This window comes from Cervus canadensis, chromosome 14 (assembly GCF_019320065.1).
Source record: "Cervus canadensis isolate Bull #8, Minnesota chromosome 14, ASM1932006v1, whole genome shotgun sequence".
In the NCBI taxonomy this organism is placed as follows: Eukaryota; Metazoa; Chordata; class Mammalia; order Artiodactyla; family Cervidae; genus Cervus; species Cervus canadensis.
Window position 1 is genome coordinate 41,444,376 of NC_057399.1, and position 19,780 is coordinate 41,464,155.

At 35.2% G+C, this 19,780-nt stretch overlaps 1 protein-coding gene across 11 annotated transcripts in view; it reads right to left on the reverse strand.

Annotated features, from left to right (window-relative positions):
* Positions 1 to 19,780, reverse strand: part of NFIB (nuclear factor I B) — a 244,228-nt gene that overhangs the window by 2,291 nt on the left and 222,157 nt on the right. For 6 of the 11 annotated variants that reach the window (XM_043487184.1, XM_043487187.1, XM_043487191.1 and 3 more), the window contains 2 exons: positions 17,780 to 17,868; positions 1 to 4,296 (listed from right to left, as the gene is read on the reverse strand). The exon at positions 1 to 4,296 is cut by the window's left edge and continues 2,291 nt beyond it. In XM_043487184.1, the coding sequence (XP_043343119.1) occupies positions 4,167 to 4,296; positions 17,780 to 17,868 (219 nt within the window). In that variant the 3' untranslated portion in view covers positions 1 to 4,166. The remainder of the gene's footprint in view (positions 4,297 to 17,779; positions 17,869 to 19,780) is intronic. The other 5 variants (XM_043487190.1, XM_043487188.1, XM_043487193.1 and 2 more) reach the window with 1 other exon arrangement.

Consider the following 19,780-nt stretch of genomic DNA (forward strand, 5'->3'; position numbering starts at 1 on the left):
TAACATGGACAGATTTTTTTTCTTTTTTAATACATAACTTAAGAGCCTGGAGAGTTTTAACTCAAGTCCAGTCTCCAAACAAGGAATATTCTTGTTTACTTTAAAAATGGAAACAACATATAGTTCCATTATAATTGTTAAAAAGTTAGCTTTACAAACATGGGAATTTTAATTAAAAAAAAAAATTCTTAACAAAACTATACAGTGTACAAATTACTGTCTACAAGGTAGGCGGTTTGTGAAGAAGACCTTTCGCTCTTCTTGCTACTCGCAGCTTCACAGATTCATTCACATATTTTTTTTTTAAATGGAGCTGCCCACCCGAACATTACCCCATAACTATATTGCTATAATTACGATTTTTGCCATGTCTTTATGTACAGTCTCCTTCACTGCCTTATTCTTTTCTTCTCCTTAGACAAGCCCTCAAACGCTCATGTTACTCCAGAGGAAACACTTCAGAGGCACTGGGAGGGGTGGGCTGCAAAGCAACGCAAGGAAAGTTGAACAGTGCCATGGAGCCAGGGGCTGGAGACGCCACCCCCTACTGATGCCCTTGGGTGACCTTCACCATCCTGAAGCTCTGCAATTCTGGGGAGGGGAGGGGCGTGCAAGACCTGCAAGAGGGGGGGCCCTTAGTCACAAGATACTTCCTGGTAAAAAGAGGAGGAGGCCGAAATGGATTTGAGATTATATAGAGAGTAGGATCTTTTTAAAGAGTTTTATCTCCAAGGGAAGGGAGGCAAAAAATGATTTTAAAAAAAGCAACACTTGAACTAGGCTTTTGTATTCAAGAGGCAGGCAGGAATACCCACAGTGTGTAACTTGTGCAGCTAGAGATGCTCATTCACTGGCAAAATTTTTAAAAAAGAGAGCAAGTCTGCTCTTAAAAAAATACTGTGTGTCCTGTGAGGTGGATTTGTTCACCTATTAGGCTGAAGAGACCTGAAGAGCTTGGCTGAGATGTTTTCTACCAGGGCAAGTCATCACAGAAATGACTGAACTTACTTTTGAACTTGCAATGCAATGATCCTGCTGTGCTTTTCAGCATTGGGGCTATCAAACTGAATGGGCTAATCAAATACAATTGTCAGGCCCGTAAGCATTGTTCTAAAGTCTTCATTATTAAATGATATGCTGTGAGAACAATACACAGTTTATTTTATTAGGCCATGGACTGGGGGAAGGGGGTCAGGGGGCTCCCCATGGCAGCCCACCATGTGTCACTAATTCTAAGAGAGTTTCCTTCTAGTAATGAATTCCCTCAATGGAACTGGGGGGCAGTGGGGAGAAGTAAAGTAGAACCAGCCTCCATTCACCCTCTAGCCCTCCAGGGAAATTAAATCCAATATATATTTGAGGTACCATCCCTTTAAAAAAAAAAATCCCATCAGCCTCTAATGGGCTTAATTCATCCACAGGAAAATTTATTTCTTAAAATTCTCTATTTCCTTTCTGCTCGGGTTCTCAGTTTAAAAGGGCAGGTAAAATGAAAACTTAACAAGATTTATTTATTTATTTTTGTTGTTCTTTAAAAACTCAAATTTGATTTTAATCTAGAAGTCCGAATACATTTGATAATAGCGACCCTCTGTTCAATCTTCTGGATATTTAAATAATATATCTTTTTTTTCCAAGTGCACTACCATCCACTTGAAGTAGTGAGACACAGGTAAATCACAGACTACCATTCACAAAATGAAGAAATGGGGAAGAGACGTGGTGGGGAAAGGATATGGGAGCACCCCCTCCAGCAGGATGGCAGATTTTAGAGGAGAAAGTATACTCAGGTGTTAAACCCCCAAAGTCGAAACATCTGCTAGATGTACTTTTCAACAACTATCTTTGCCAAATATGAGACAGGCTCATTCGCCACTGTGGATCCGAAACTTTCGAGAAAAACGACCACCCCCAACAACAACAGAAAGATAAGACCATTTGTTTTAAGCCAAGTCTGCCTCCAGGAGAACTGGTTGTGTTCACTTGTTCTTACTGTTTGTTGTTATGAAAACCAGAAATGAGTTCAGCTTGTACCCCAGGTGGGGAGTTCGAGAGGGGGAAACCTGTGTTTAAGCTGAAGTTTGTCACAGTAGGCAGAACAGTCGCTTTGCAGCCCAGGCCCATCTCAGGGTGCACTGCTTCACAGCTACACTGGAAAGTGTTAAAAATCCTCCCACCCACCCCAGAATATATATATATGTATATTAAAAAAAATCCCCTGTCCATCTCTCAGTACACAAAAGGACCTCATCACACTGCAAAAATAGCAGTACCCACTTTGGTCAATTAAAACAAACAAACAAACAAAAAAAGCATACATTATTTTTTTTTTTTAAATCTGTGTACTTACCTATAATAACCAATACAGCTAAAAGCACTACCTACATAGGCAAAACTTGGTATTGCATAATTCGTATAAATTTGAAACCCCTCCCCCCCAAATATTAATTGGAAGATGAAAAACATGAAAGGTTAATAGAAAAAACACCAAAATACTGAAAATATTGCTGGTCGATTACAATTTTTAAGCGGCAACTATACACAGCCATGATATGCTTTATAAATGTGAGATAAAGGTATAACTGTCTAAAAAATCCATGATGTCACACATTTTTCTTCGTCTGGAGTACAAAATATTTTGTCATAAAAATGGTAAAGATTTAAAATGATAATAAATGCAGCAAAACAAGTGTAGTGATGTCACTTTTTTGTTTTTTTGTAGTTTTTTTTTTTGTTTTTTGTTTTTTAGATTTCAAGGCAAGGCACGTAATGTGGACATTATATCTTCGTGCAAATTAGGATTACTGGAAAGAGTATTTTTAATTAAAATTTTAAGAGACATAGAGGCAAAAATGTGTCTGCCCATGCACACTACAGATCTGTCAATACAAGAAGTTTGTTGAACAAGGCTAATGTCTGAAAGCACCATGCAAGTATTCAGCACCCTGATTACATCTGTTTTCTCAAGAGTGCGTTTTTACATCCTACACCCTGGCATTCCCAGTTTGTAAACTGTAAGCTTTACCCTTGTGACATGGATTTGCCTGCCTCTTTGTCTCTAGAATGCAGATTTTATAGAACCTTTTGTACACCCTATGGGTTCTTGATGCAACCAGTAATTTTAAATAAATAAATTCTACCTCCAAGGAGGCTGCAGCTAAACCAACATAAGTGCTGTGTTTTCATTAATTTTTTTTTTTCCTCAAGCACATGATTTGTCTTGATTTAATGCCTTTTTACTGCCCTCAAAAACTGAGGGGAAAATAAATTCGTTCAAAATTCTCTTAAATTCTTTTTAATCCCCTCAATTTAGAGTCCAAGGGCTGAAGGACTTATAATCATGATTCCCCTTTAGATATAAATTTATAAATTGCACTTGCCTCTGTTAAGTGTTTCTTTTGTGGGGAAAATATTATATTAATTTTTACTGTTGCATGCAGAGATAACACTTCACCTACAAAGAGGCATTTCTTCCATAGAGCCTTTTGTGTTCAAACTGTTTTTTTTTCCTTTTTTCTTTTTTTCCTTTTTTTTTTTTCTTTTTTTCCTCTTTTTTTCTTTTTTTTTTTTTAAGATTTCAAACTGGGTTACACACTGGAAAAGGCTGGGTTAAGGGCCAAAACTTAATAAATCTGTACTGATAACTAAAGGCTACAGAGATTTCATATATATTTCTTTTAACTTTTAGAAATCAGAGTGCTTATAAAATGGCTGGCTCATGGCTCTGTCACGCCCAGCACCTCTGATGCCGCCTCCTAGCCTTCGTTGGTGAGATAACCAGGAATAGTGATTCCATGCGTAAACAACAAGATACTAAACCAATAAAACTAGCTTATCATGCAAATATTAAGGCATCTAGAAAGTCAGTTAAAATATATTGTCATAGAGACAGAACATCTATTTCCCAGCGGACTTCATGTAACAAAGGCTACTTTGCAGGGGCTGCGAACTACCATCAGTGAAATATCATCGACCCTTTTTATGTCATTACAGTTTCAACCTTAAGGGAATTAGTGATTGTAAGTGCTGCGATTGCTGGTCTATTATCTTCTTTCTTCAGTTTCCTTCCTTTCTCCCTTTTTGTTTTGTTTGTTTTGTCCAGTCTTCCTCTTTTCCTTTTTTTAAAAAAAATTTCTTAAACTAGTGTTGTATTTCATTTTTTCCCCTCAGTTGCTTGTTTCTGCTTGAAGGAAAGGTTCTCCGATTATGTTCAAACCGTAATTTTGGACATTTGCCGGTAGGATGGGTGTCCTATTTGATACTTGGAAAGGAACCAAGCTAGCCCAGGTACCAGGACTGTCGGCAGGAAGGGGGCAGGAGAGGGGCAGGAGGGAGGGAAGAGAAAAAGAAAAAAATATGTTAAAATCTATAACAATATTAGAGACATAAATTCCATAGGCATCAAATTACTACTATAACTTTTCCAAATTAGAGTCTAATATGAGATACATGTGCTTATAAATTACACATATTATGCATATATAAACTACATGGTCTATTTCTGTCACAGATGGTAAGACTATTGTGAGGCAGAAAATATCTCAAGTAAGACTCATCCACAGGTAAACTCTGAGGGAGGATATTCTTCCTAAAATATTTGGTCCACTTTGATGTAAACATAGTATGATTTTCTGTCAAGAAGAAAAGAGCAAATCTACAACAGTATCGATATACTTTGCAAGTTATATTCTGATCTTGTTTTAATTAACAACAGTTGTGATGTATTTCAATTTTTTTTTATCTGCCTATTGGTTGAACAAAACTGAAAGCCATAATGAAAATGATTCCTTTTCCCTCACAATAAGAGAAAGTATATTTTCCAGGAAGGCCAGTGCATAATACTTAGTTTGAAGCTGACACCAGAAACCTCTTCCTCCCTGTCAGTTACGTTTCCACATCCCAGCTGCTCTGAGTTTGGGAGCTGGGAGAGGGATGTGGGTGGAGCTCCACAGGGAGTAGGCAGAGGAGAGTCTTGCCCGTCTTCAACTGACTCCTACTTCACCTATGCTGTATTTGGGACTATTTAAAACAAAAAATTTTGAAAAACAGTTGTCTAATTGCTACTGGCATCAGTTCAGTTCAGTTCAGTTGCTCAGTCGTGTCTGACTCTTTGCAACCCCATGACTATAGCACACCAGGCTTCCCTGTCCATCACCAATTCCCGGAGTTTGCTACTGGCATAATCCCTCATTAAACAAATATCACATAGAGGAAAATAAAACAAGACCTACACATCATAGACAACCCCACACCACGCATTTTGAGTATACCTAACCAGACACATTGTTAGTTTCAATATTAAACTTGGAAAGAACGTCAGTTAAGTAACAGCTGCACGAATAATCATGAATCAAGAAAACACCCAACTGACAATTCCATACCCAGTTTTGTCATGGTCTGGCATGGAAACACAACTTCAGTGTCTTAAATTTAATTGATCCTCTAAATTTAATTTACATTCTTTTCTTTATTTTTGGAACCATGAAGTGAGATGGATTCTACTACTGTAGCTATCAAGATAGACATCCTCGTTTTTTTCATATTTGAATTCCAAAGGTACAAAAACCTTTATGGAGTATTAACGTGAAGAAACAATTTCCCTACCCACCCACCCCCCAAAAGAAAAAGCTTGGATTAAAAAAAAAAAGAACTTGGTATGTAACTTTTTTTAATCTCATGATACTTTTAAAGAAATAATTAAGCTTATTACTATGTGTCTAGGTACATACTTCTGAGTTAATATTTTAATAGGAAAAACTTCACAGTAACCTTTTATGCTCAAAGGATTTTGTGATTAGACTATGAGCTCCATAAAAACAAAGCCCATTTCTCTTTTTGTTCTCCATCTAATACAGTACTTAGTACATTGCAGGTACTCAATAATTTTTGGATAAACAAGCAAATCAATTAAATATTCCAAATCACACCCAACTATTTATTTTCTAAAAACGTTGCTCATAATCACATAGTTTCATGAGTACATTGCGATTTGGCCCCCTATGATAAGAAAACTGGCATCTCTGGACTTAAAATGAGAGATGTTCCATATTAACAAAAATTAACTATGCAGGAGTAACCAAATAATACTTGAAATCAAAGATTGAAACTAAAAAGATATGTCATCATCAGATGAAAAATCATAATTCTACAGAATAAAAAGTTGTTACTGAAACCTTTTCTAAGAGACTTAATTGTTTTCACGTATTTCTTTCTTCCTACACACATCTTCAACAACTATTTCTGCACTTTGCATCACTGACTGGGAAGAGTGTTACATGACATATTAGTAAATATTTTCTCTCTACTGTGCTTCCAGTGCACTTAGTTATATAGTACTACAATAGCACTATTGTATGATATGATATGATATGATATTACCTCATATCATAATTATCTGTACTATGGTTATCTTACTGACTGAAAGGTAAGATCTGTAAAGAAAATGACCTTATCAATCCTTATTACTGGCCATAGCTGATGCTAATCATTTCTCAACAAATAAATGACAAAGATGGATCTCCCTTATTTTTTAACCTAAAGCAGGAAGCATGTATGAAAAACAAAAAGACCAGCTCAAATGGATAATCCTTGACAGTAAAAGACAATGTCAACAACAAGTGAATCACTTTGCAAAATTAATGAGTCCCAAATTAAATGGGCTCTCGGAAGTCATTTAGAAACTACATACTTTAGGAAAATAAAGTGTATTTTAATGCTTGAAAATAGATGTGGCTCTTCAATGGAGAAGTTTACCAATTAATGGCAGAAAAGACAAAAATTCAGGGTTTAATTTGCAATAGCTTTCTTACTCAGTTCTTTAGAAAAGACATGTATTGTTAGCCTTTGGAAAATCCTCAATAAAAATAAATAGATGCTAGTGACTAAAAGGACTCTTACTGCAGAATATCTAACAAATTCAATTTAGATGTTTATTTAAACCTTTCGAACCTCCCATCCTACATTATGACCATGTCAAAATTGCAGTGTGTGATATATTTGTCAATACTGTTTATGAGCCTTTGGGGAGAAATAAATCTCAGACATTAACACTGTGCAGACCCTATATATGAGTTTATAAGCCTCTTATTGCCAATTTGAAGGTTAAACTCAGAATTATAAGGCACAGATATTTTTAGAACTTTTTGGTAGTACTGTTGAAAAAAATCTGGTAAAACTAATTCAAAGATTATAATAAAGAAAAATGTTTAATCAAACAAAATAACCTAGATCATTTAATCTCAAAAAACAATGCCTCAAATTGTACAGTTTCTTAGGTAAAAAGGTAACAGTGCTTTTCAAATATCAACTCTCTCTACATAAGTCAATGGCAATAATCACCAGAATGGATAATATAAACACACTTTCATATTTATGTACATATACTGACTAGTTATATGTAAAATGCTTACTGATTTTAATTCCTAACAGAATGAAAATTATGTGGAATCTAATTTTCAATCCAATAATCTGTGTCTCTGTCTATTAAGAGATAAGAATATAATTGAAAGATTTCAAAATATTCAAAGTCAAATTAAGCTTTTCAGCAGTATATCTTCAAGCACATATATACTTGGTCTTCATTAAATTTTTCATTGCCAAATCACCTTTTTTTTTTTAAAGGTAAACAGAAGATGAGCATAACTGAAAGCACATCTTTAAAATATATATATATATGTAACTGCCATATTAGTAAAAGAAGAAAAAAAAAGAATACAAGCACTTCGTGGAAAAATCAGGCACCAAAAAAGAGCCCCAAAGATTCTGACAATACCATAACACACAGCAGAATTCATGCTAGTGACTCCTACTCTATATATGCTCTCAGTATGTATTGAGATATTTTGTTAAAAACGAATAAAAGTTAAATAAAAATTCTAAAAAAAATTCAATACATCTGACCTCATAGATAATATTTTCATATGATTCTGGTCAAATATATAATGTGGTTTTTCCCCAGAGGGAAGATGCAAACAAATTACATTAATGGTAGGTGATGGTATGGCTTCATTTTATTCTGATCAGACTATCTTGGAAGCATTGTGTTCCTTCCCTGTATCACTCTTCAAGAGAAACAAACTGTATGGCATTACTTTGGTGAAGAAATACACCAAATTATGTCATTTGAAAACAGGTAAAAGGAGACAGGGAAGACATGATAGTTGAGTTGAAAAGAAATATAGATATCTTCCATGTGGTTCCAGTAGACAGAATTAGTATAGAGGGAGAAACCTTCAGAAGATGCTGATGGCCTTCTATAAATAAGATATCATCTTGGGTGTTTCACACATCCTATGTCACTTAATCTTCTCAGTGAATTACTGACATTGCCATCATTATCCCCTTTTCACAGATGAGAAAGTTGAGGCTTAAACTCATCCAAAGTTACCCACCAACATCTCAGATGTGAATTACTTCTATATGATTCCCATGGCCATTTAACTATTACATTGCTTCCCTGGGAAGTTAGGCATTAACCAAACATTCAAGAGAACTTTTGAACACAGTTTTCTAAAGGCAAAATGTATTTGCTTCAAGAGACAATGAATTTCCCATGCCCCAGACTGCTGGATTATAACCTGGCTAGTACTGCAGCAGAATTATGCACAGAACACGTGGTTGGTCTAGGTGATCAAACAGCTCTGATATTTGATATATCTATCTCCTTTGAAAATAAATCTAGTTGAAGTTTAACTATTAGAGTGACCTTATGGTGAGGATGAAGGAGGAAGAAGATACCCACTTCTTTTTAAAAATGATACACTTTTTATATATTTAAAATCCAGGACAAACTGGATAAAACTGTTCATCTTTGCATCCAGAAGGAGTAAAGAGACTCAAAGAATGAAAGTGAGAAAACTCCTTTGGGCAAGTCAAAAGTCGACGGTTGTGCTTTTTAAAAGTTATGCATTCTGTGACTGTGTATTCTAGGCCAAAAAGGATTAGGTTCTTAGCTTTTAACTTGGTAACAACCCAAGAACCACGGGGTACCAAAAAAAACATATATGGAATCATAAGTTGAGTAAAGAACCAAAGACACAGGCTTCCTTCAATTATTCAAATTGAAGAATGGCAAATTTCAATGTGCTTCTGAAAAAGGGCTAGGCAACCCACTTGTCAAACATGTTATAAAATGTCAAAAGTATCCAGTGTTCTAATACTTCTGAGGGGACTAATCATATCACCCATTCAGATTTTGCATACTGATTTAAATCATAAGACTACCACATCTGCTTTAGAGATTGTACTCTTTCAAGAAGCTTAAAAAAATATTACAGGAATGAAGCACCAAGAACTGTATATACTCATACATACCTCAACTGTACAAGTAGCCACATTACTTATAGACAGCAATAAAAATAAGCAATGGCCCAGAAAGCATGAGATAACAAGTAAAATAAATACTTTCATTTAAAAGCAAGATTCGCCCTTAGTTCCATTGTTCCTGTTTCAAATACCCCCAAGAAGGAAAGTTTATTATTTACTTGGCTAAACGTTCCTAATTTTGTTTCCATAATATTAACACACAAGTATTAGTATCTCTCCCCAAATGCACAATAAACGCTTTCCCTACTAACAGCTAAAATCTGCTGGAAAAACCAATCAAGAACAGTATAATTAAGTATCAAGTCAGAAACCAGGCTGTCCTGGATGTGTGCATTTGGACTGGCAGCTTATTTAGATATAATACAAATGCTACAGACTATGTCTTGTGAAAAAAATGCCCACTTAGGCCAGGGGAAGGAATATAGGAGTGATATTTAAGTACCCATATATTTATGAATTATTAATTACATAAAAATAATATAGAAGAATTCATTAATGTATTAGAGCAAAGAAGAGAGTATTTATTAAATATACCAGTTACTAGCATTTACAGAGTATGTCCTATTTGCCAGGTACTGATCTACGTGCTAGACCTAATTTAAAGTTTTCAAATCTCATTATACACCTATAAGAAAAGTATGATTATTATTCTAATTATACAGATGAGGAAACTGAAGCTGGGAAATTGTGTCTTGCCCAACTCCTGCTGTTAGGTTGTAGAAGCCAGAATTTGAAATCTAGCAGTGTGGTTCTAAAGCCTACATTCTAACCCACTACACTTCACCTCATCTCCCTCTTTTGTGAAACACATTATTTATATTACTAAGCAAGAATTCATATTATCCCTGAATTATACAAGAGATTTCTATGAATTAAGGTCCCTATCATTTAGGCACAATGGAATTCCCTAAAAAGTATAACTTTTGAGTCTAAATTTCAACACACAAAACTATTTTATTTGTCTAATTCAAGATTCTTTTCATCTGAGGACAATATTTGCATTTTTTGATGTATATACAGATGTTGCTGCATGTCTATAAATTGCTTGCTTGCATTCCACTTCTGATTGAGCTAAAACCAGAAGTGAAATATACAAAGTGCTTTACTCAGGTCTTGGGTTTCTTCGATTTATTTCCCCATTTTTTAAGGATCATTATTACCATTGGAATGATCCTATTTGCATGCAAGATGATTTCTAATGATTGTTACTATTTGTAATAATCTGTATGGGAAAGCTCCCTGGCTGGCTCTTACCTGAACTGCAAAGTACTCTTGTGGGCTCTCTGGGAAACACCAAATATCATAAACTGCAGGTGGCTCATGGAATTATTCTAACTGCAAGCAATAGCACTTCATAGTAATGAAAGAGAAATGTATTTGTTTCTTAACTAAGTAGGTAAATAGCTTGCTTTATTGCTACTCTTTGGGGACCAACGATTTTGAAAATAACATATCAAATCAGTAGGCCATCAAAGCTCATTAATTTATATTCAGTTGTTTCAGATGTGTTTTGTTATCACGGCATGCTGGATGGCATGTTAAATTTACCATGTGTGAGTACTAGCGTTTTCTAAGTGAAATAATGGTATATGCCAGTGAAATATGTTATTTAACGAACAGCACAGGGCAAGAAGAGCCCTTATGTATGCGGCCACTGCAGCTAAAGGTCTAATGTGCTCATTCTAATGTCTGTACCGTTAGTAAACAGCTCTTACAAAATCCTAGACTTTTCAACAAGGCAATCAATATACTTGAGAGTAATAAAAACTTATTTCCTTAAAATGTTTAGCCATAAGTAAGAAAAACAGTCTTCCCCTGAACTGGCCAAATTTAAAAAACAAAACTATGTTAGATACTTGTCGTGTTTTAAAACTGAAAATGGTAGAGAATCATTATTGTAAATAAATTACAGTATACAGACACATACGTATATAACAATTTATGTAGCTGTGGGAGGTTTCAGCCAATTAAAAATATAGAATTATCAGGCTCCAAAGCAGTGATTTGATCTCCTCCCATAGAGAATCCTGCGTGTGGATTTCCCTCCTCCTTCTCTAGTCTGTATTCCTCTCTGTCCCCGGCTCCTTTTCAGGGCTATTGTTACAAGTGCTACAGCCCCCTTATTAGCATATGTGAGTCTTCAAGAGCAGACAAAATTCTCTACAAAAATAGTGCTTCCAAATAGTGTCTTTCACTAGAGAAAATCACCCTAGGCATACTAAATTAAATAGAAATGTTAAGTTTTACACAAAAGCAAAATGCGATCCTTTCCCAAATGATTTTCCTTTAAAAGCAAAAATCAGTGTTATTTGCACCATTTCACCTCTAAAAGAGAGAATCTTTTTTTTTTTTTTTTGGTATCAGAATTCTGAAGCATAAAATCACAAATGATTAAGGAATTGAACATATTTTTATGTTATGCCTGCTACTCTGTTCACATGTACAAAAAAAACCTTCCTTCTGTCATAAAACAAAAATTAACAAAGGAGAGAATAACTGTAAATTTCTACAATTTCTGAATATTCAAAATTTGTCTTCTTTAATGTCTTGAATTTTTGCCTTTTTCTCCTTTTGTAGTTTCTTATTACATTTATTATCCTGTTTACTCAATTCATACACTCTGTCATCTAGGTAAATATGACTAAAAACGCACTGTATACTTCCTAATAGCACTGGCAAACATGAGAATGAAAAAAGGAAGTTATTAAAGGGTGCGTTGGCCAGTCACAGAGCTAAATTTCTTAGGGAATTAATACATATGTAAATACGGCACTTTCCATTAAACATCTCCAAATAAAGTAGGTGTTTAACATACTTCTTTCATCGCAAAGGGTTAATCAGCAAGGTTGACATTTGGGAATTTTCTGCATCATGCTCCTCCCTCTCCCCTAGTGCAGCCAAAAATCATCTGACAGGAAACGTAAGATTAAGTTTGTCCTACCTAAGCGAACAAAGAGTGCTCTGAACAGGCCACTCGTTTACTGCAGAGCGGGAACTTTTCTAATCCTGCTGGAATCTGCAGTGCTGCTCAGAAAATATCATGGAAAAAGTTGTTTTCTTTCCTCTGACATCTTGTCTCTGGTCATCCCATTTCAGTCACACTGCAGATCCTGCTGCTTCTCCCATGAAGGTTAACGTAAAGCTCCAAACATAATCATGTGGAAAATGGACATTATTGATTCCTACGGTCCATTGTTCCCCTATCCTAAGTCCCTGAAGTTCAAGTTCAATCTGGAATTACATCATGTCTGGTTTCTCCTGGTTACCAGACGGCTTGAGACGTGACCACAGCTACAGAAAAAACAAACAGCCTTCTTCACGCTTCGGCTCCCCTATCGATTCAAACGTAAACTTTTTTTCTTTCTCTCAAGTATGCTTCAAGTATGGAGCATGGTTAATTTAGAGATTAAGTTCCAAATTAGATTATCTAATGGCATCTTAATGGATTGCTGACCCATTTCCTGTGGGATGGCAGCATGCAAGTCTGGCTGGAATACAATTAATTTCTTAGGAAGTCTTCTGAAGAGTTTCCTAGATAAAAAGGAAACGTTGTGTTGTGCAAATCTTTCTTTACAAATGGAGAAAGTTAGGCAAAACTGCAACAAATCCCCAATGTATTTTTCAACAGCCAGATTACAGATAACTGCGTGTGTATAAACACCAGATCAAGACTATTTTTAAGAATGCTCACACTTTAATTTTTGGGTTCCTAACAGGTGCAAATAATTTTCATGAAAACGGAGTAGTAATTCTTTTAAACAGAATATCCAAATACAAAGAGCAACACTAGTTAGCAGCTCTAGTTCCCAAACAATGGTCATGTGCAATTTTGGCTTTTGCAAATTCCCCTCCTTGAACCGGATTCTCCCATTCAGCCACCTCCTTATCAGCATTTCTATCATAGTCCCAGAGTGGCGCTGGGGACCCAGAATGGTGTGTAAAAAGTCGAACATTTTGAATACACGTTAGAGCTGACAGCTGAAAAGGAAATTCAGCACTCTGAGAATAAAGCTCCCCCCAGGAACTCCAGGAACAACCCAGCTGTTATACTGTAGTTATGTGTCAAGATAACAAACTGAAAGCAGGAAATGCTAAGCTGGTGAATTTGTAGGGATGGTCTCCGTCTAATGTGGAAATACAAGTTAACTCTTAACATTACCTAGAGCCAGTACAGGGGTTTGGGGGAGAATGGATACATGTATATGTATCGTTAAGTCCCTTCACTGTACCTGAAACTGCTCACAACATTGTTAATCAGCTATATCCCAATACACCAAAATGTTTTTGGTGTTAAAGCCAGTACACACATCACCCGCATCATACACATGCCATATGTTTGTACATGCCACATGTATACACACATACATGCATGCACATACCCATGCATACATGTGTATGTACATACACACCATATATGCATACATGTTATATGCATGTGTATATTTTCCATACAAACATAGTTTGCAACACAATAGTGAAAATTATTTTGTTTAAATATTCATTCTTAGGTCATTGAGGACATATTTTACAAAGAAAAGTTTAAAGGATGAAGCAATGAAAATGGTACAAGTTTGAGGAGAGGGTTTTGCAAATAGACTTAAATGTATGAAATGAATGCTATTATTCCTTCCTTTTTGCCCTCCTCCTCCTGACCAATCAGATCCAAATAATCTTTACTGGCTGCTAAATTTCTCCTGGGAAATCAAGCAACTCTCTAGAATTGCAGTAATAAACGACAATTTCTTACAAAAACATGTGTAAAGTCACTACAGAATGAAGTATTCAACTCATAGAAAGGAACTGCTAACACGTGTAACATGGAAAATAGCTGATAAAAGTCTCTTCGGTGCCATTCAATTATGGCATCAGCAGAAACACAAAAATCCCTCCAATTATTTCAGTAAAATCTTCATTTATTCATTATTTCAGAGGCTGAGCAAATGGTTTGTGTAAACATATCCTTCAGTAACACGCACATGTTTATTTTAGCCATCTGAAGGCTGCTGCTATGTTTATAGAAGCCATCAGACACATACAGCCACTCACTTGTGGCTTTGCCTTTTCTTGAAAGAGGTGAAGGGGGAAAAGAGGGACTGAAACAATAAATCCAGTTTCTCTTTTGCATAAAGCACTCCTTCCAATGTTTTAAAATAACTTCTGTTTATATTATTCTTGGATTGTCCTGTGGCTTTCTTGTTCATTCAAATATATTGCTCTTTCATATTTGATAGTACAAGCTATGTTCTGGCTATAGCTTCAAGAAAGCAAGCCAGTTAGGGAGTTAACTGCTGTATTTGTTTATACCCACATAACTCACAGATGTAACAGTGTAATTTGTCCACATCAGAGGACAAAGCACAGACACAACAGTACTCTCATGAACAGCATAAGCAACTCATCACCAATTACCCTGCTAAGAGCTGAGCCCCTCCGGACTCACGCAGAAGTGAGCACTCCGCCAAGGCATTTCACTCTGGGTTAACTGCAGTACCTGACCTTTGGGTTAGGAAAAAAAAGTCACATTTTCAAGATGCAAGCAACATACACACACACATACACACACACACACACACAGCTCTCAAAATTCTAAGGTCAAAACAACAAAACACCTTCAGGGTTGCAACTTAATAAGTCTGTGCAAACTTTCCAGAGGAGTCAGCTTCAGTTCTGAAGGGAATGTTTATACACTGGGATTGGGGGATGCGTGGAGACAGAAGAGGATGGAGGAAATCTTCCAGCTTTGACTTATACTCGCATGGCTCCCTGGGCACTGCCATTTTCAGTCCCGAGGAAGAAACTGCCTTTGACATGGAAACACCTCTACAGAAGGACGGTCACAAAGGAGGCGACCATGGACAGTGATTTTACCAAGAAGGTAATGGCAGCGAATAGCAATCAAAGTAAAACCAAACACTTTCTTTGCCTTGTCCTCTGTTTACTACAAAGTCTCCAGGGGGCCACAACAAAAACAACCTGATATTTTCTTTATTCCATTAGGACAGAGGCACACGATTTAATTTATTCAGATCCCTCGAAAGTTGTAGCAATGGCCTGAAGATTTCAGATGTCTGTTATCGACTTTAAAAGTAATAGCGTTACAGACATTTCTGATTTCTTTTTCGATATCTTTTTCAGAAAAAAAAACTATTATGTTTCATAAATAACTGCAAGACACATATTATAAACCATGCATAAATTATGCATATGTTGTGCCACAGACATGGCCTGTTGTATGATCAAATACAGACTCGACTTGCTCTTATTTTGGATAAATATAACAAAGCAAAGCAAGCTGCTGTCTCCTTTGAGTTCATTTATTATGAACTGTAGGATACTTTTATTTTAAGAATGGTGAGGGTGTGTATTAGTCATGCAGTGTCTGGGACTGCCCACCACAGAGTTGCAATAAATACCTGTTGAATGTATGAACGTTTCACCTGCTGTTATCAATTATGTGCCCCCTGAATCATGATAAAAAGGGAAGAAAGCCAACTACCTTTGTCAAGCTTTTTGAAGCATTAAGGCCATTCTACATATTATCTACCAATCCCCAAAAATTATTTTGGAGAGAAAAAATAAAATTTTAACTTAAATGAATTGATTTTTTTCCCTAAGTGATTATGACCTGAAGCTGATGACCATACCAACTTTTCACCAAGAAGGTGATGGGTAAGATGAACAAAGCTCTCTTAAGAAATGAGTTTAGTCATCATACTAATTCACTCCAGTCCCTGTGTTCTGGGATGACTCATTGTCCACTCACCTTTTCTTTTTGGGAACATCAATTTTTGAACTGAAACATTACTAGGAACTAGGTGCAGTTACATTTTAAGTCTCCAGCAATTTATACCCTCATTTCACTTTAATGTACTTTAGCAATACTACCCAGTTTTAGATAAGTAAATGTCAGTCAGTAACCCACAGATTTGGAAACTCACACAGCTACATCCACATTAAAAAACACAAGCACTTGCCATCTAACTTGCAATTTTTTCTAAATACAGTAAGGATTATATGTAGAAATGGGCCATTTAGCCAACCAACAGAACATGGAATGTAAGGATAAATAAAATTATACCCAAACACTGTTACCAAGTCAAATCAACTTTTAAAATACTTACTAACAAAGACTATTTAAATAAATAAATAGTTTATCTTCTTTCACTGAGTTTATCTTTTCTTTCTAAGTATACATTGTATTTTTTCCAAATGGTTGAATAATATAAGCTTCATGGAAAAAATCAAAAAGGTAAAAATTTATACATTTTAAAGTGGATGCTATACTAGTCTCTAAAAAGAGGAAAAGTCATATGGCATTCATTTCAGAAAGTGAATTTTAAAAAGTCAACAAGCTTTTAAAACAGAATCTAACAAATTTTCTTAAATTTTACCTGAGTTAAAAGTGGAAATTTTATTAATTTTATTCTTTGAAACTCTATTCTTTTTTCCTATCATGCATATGAAGATGGGCAGGCCTTTTACAACCAATACTAGAGAACGTACTTTTAACATAGGGATGCTCAGTAAAGAGAAGATGACAATCAGAGAAGAGATGGAAAATTATGTTGGCTCTACTTTTGTTAAACTCCTTATGGGATTACCTCAGTCTTCTATAAATTTTTATCTCATTACATATGATTATATCATGAATTTTAATCATTTAATTTGTCAGTTTGACACAATTTGTTCTTTACTGAAATAATTCATAAGAAGTTGAATTAGCACTACCTACTTTCTAAAACCAATAAATGAGACACTATCAAAACTACTTTCAAAAATGAAATTTTAGAGTGATCTTCTCAGCCAACCAAATCAATTCTCAAGTGATTCACATCAAGGTACAAACAGAAGTTAAACTTTTTTTTAAACAAAATTCCTTCTCTAGCTGTTGATTCCAACAACCCCCCACCCCACTCCACACACACACTGAAATTCATGAGTGTTGCTAATAAACAGTTAAATTGACTAATCTGAACATTTTATCTTTCCTCCTTTGAGAAAGGAGTAAATGAGTCTAAAATGACTTAAAGTTAACAGTAAAGAAAAAGAGCTGAAATGAGAAAAATCTATAATGGGAAAAGCCAATATTTTACCCTCAAATAGCTGAAAAGTCTTCCCTAAAACTATGATTTCAATTTTCAGGTCCTAAATCTAAGTGTCAAATAACCTCCTCCCCCCCTCCCTGCCCCACCCTCACCAATATTATAAACTGTTGACGACATCTGACAGCACTCAGAAATTCCAAACATTAATTACTATTTGCTCTAGTCTCCTATTAATTTGAAGTTATATCTCAATAAGAAATAAGGAGGAAGAGGGTAGGGAAAGAGGAATGGTATAGCTAAAACAACTAAAATTTTAACATATACTTTCCGTAAAGCTAGTTAGAAACAAACACTGTAGCTCATGTAATTTTTAGGTGTAAGTGTAGGGTTGGAAATAATTAAAATGTTACCTTTGCCAAGTAATTCCCAATGTATCCTCACTGGTACTGGGGTATAAATGCCTGCCGTTTTGATTCATGGTCCAGTCACAAATCCTCAGCTGTCAATTGAAACCTAGCAGTCAGATATGGATCGAGCAGTACTACAGTTTTTAGTATTTAAATGAACACATGCAAACTAGTACTGTACATGGCATTAACCTTATTTTCCCAAGAGGCAACTTAAAAAAAAAAAAAAGCAAAGAAAACCTTACTCTGAAAAGCAAAATTCCTAGAATATATTTCAGAAAAAAGCTATTGCAATATGCTTCTCTATTAATTAAAGCATACAAGAGAAATGAGTGCTTAGAACATAACAATTAGACATTAATTAGATTACAAAATGAGCTGAAATAAAAGCAAACGTTAATGTTCAATAGAGAGAGATATATCTTAGAAAAAAATTTTTACGCTTTTAAAAATACATAACATACCAAATCATCTGCACTGAGTAAAATAATCAATAACTTTAAGCATGCAGTTTGCAAAACACAGAAGACATGCAGTTTAGAGGAGAAAGGCCCCACTTTATAAACATTTCCCCTAAGTTATGTTTAGAAGCATCAAGGGATTCCGTTTTAGATATTTACTAATTTTACTCAAACTGGCGTTTTTTTTTCCATGAAGAGTTGATACTTTATTTAGTTTCTACTTTATTTTAAACTCAGCGTAATGGCACTGGAAATCCTTTACCACATTTGAATAGAGTGAGGAATGCACTGAACACTAGCTGAAACAAATTCTTCCCAGCTCTCCAAATCATCAGCTCTGCCCTGCAGAGGTTGTTCCAGTAACCCTATCCAACTCTGTTTGGTTAACAGCTGCCCTACAGCGCTAGCAGATTTATTGAAAAGATATATTGCTTATTTTTATGCTTAAGAAAGTAAACTTATCTGGCTTTGGGGGGAACAAAAACACTGGAAAATCATGGTTTTTAATCTGCAGATAGCTATGCTGTAAATTAACTGAATCTCGCACTGAAAAGAGGACTTATTCGCAGCAATCCACTGAACCTGGCATGCTGCTTTTCTGTAAGAATTTCTAGAAGATGATGATTGGAGCCAAAGTCCCTTTAAACTTATGATAAGTTACTTTAATCCTTTCTGATAACAGTATGGCTAAAAAAAAAAAGGCTATTAAGAACCTTTCTCTTTAAGACTAGTTTCTACATACTATCAGTGATTCTGCAGTTTGAGAATATTTGGTTTTGCTTATTTTTCTACAGCTCCCTGAGGCTCAAAAATACCATCTAAAATTCCCCAAACATGCATTTTAATTATACTGAGACTTCAGGTAAAAGTAATTACATACATTAAAGAACTTTAATTAATCAACTAAATAATTAATTAGTTAAAAAGCTGAAATAATTTACTTAATGTAGACAGTTAAAAGATATGTAAAATTTGCTTAGGATACATTCCATAAATAAGCTATAAATCAGTAAAGAAATTAAATTATAATGAAAAATATTCTTAAAATGGATCTTAATGCCTGCATAAAGGAGAAAATGTATACTTGATTTATTTAAAATCAAACAGAACAAAATTTTATGACAAGATGTTTTAAAAGTTCTCAACATGGAGCATTTAATCAGAAATGCAATGTAATCAGGCAATTTGAAAAAAAATTTTTTCAGTAAGAGTCAGTTGCCTCCTTCAAAGTGCATTCTTCTCAAGCAATACTAGGAAAACAATCTAAAACAGTTGAAGGCATTTGGCTTTGTATAAAAATTATCTTAAGGACCACTCATAGATTCTGCTCTAGTCCTAATTTTGAGTCGGTTAGATATTCTGAAGGAGGGGTATATTTAGAATTACATAATTCTGCTAATAATTAATTTCAGGTTAGTTTCTATGAGCCTCTCAGATTACACTTGAAAAAATTTCAGAAAGAGAAGCTAGCTTCACAAAGCCAAGTGAACCTAAGTATCTCTCACTGGTTGGCTTGTTCTCAGACAATTGGGAACACTACTGT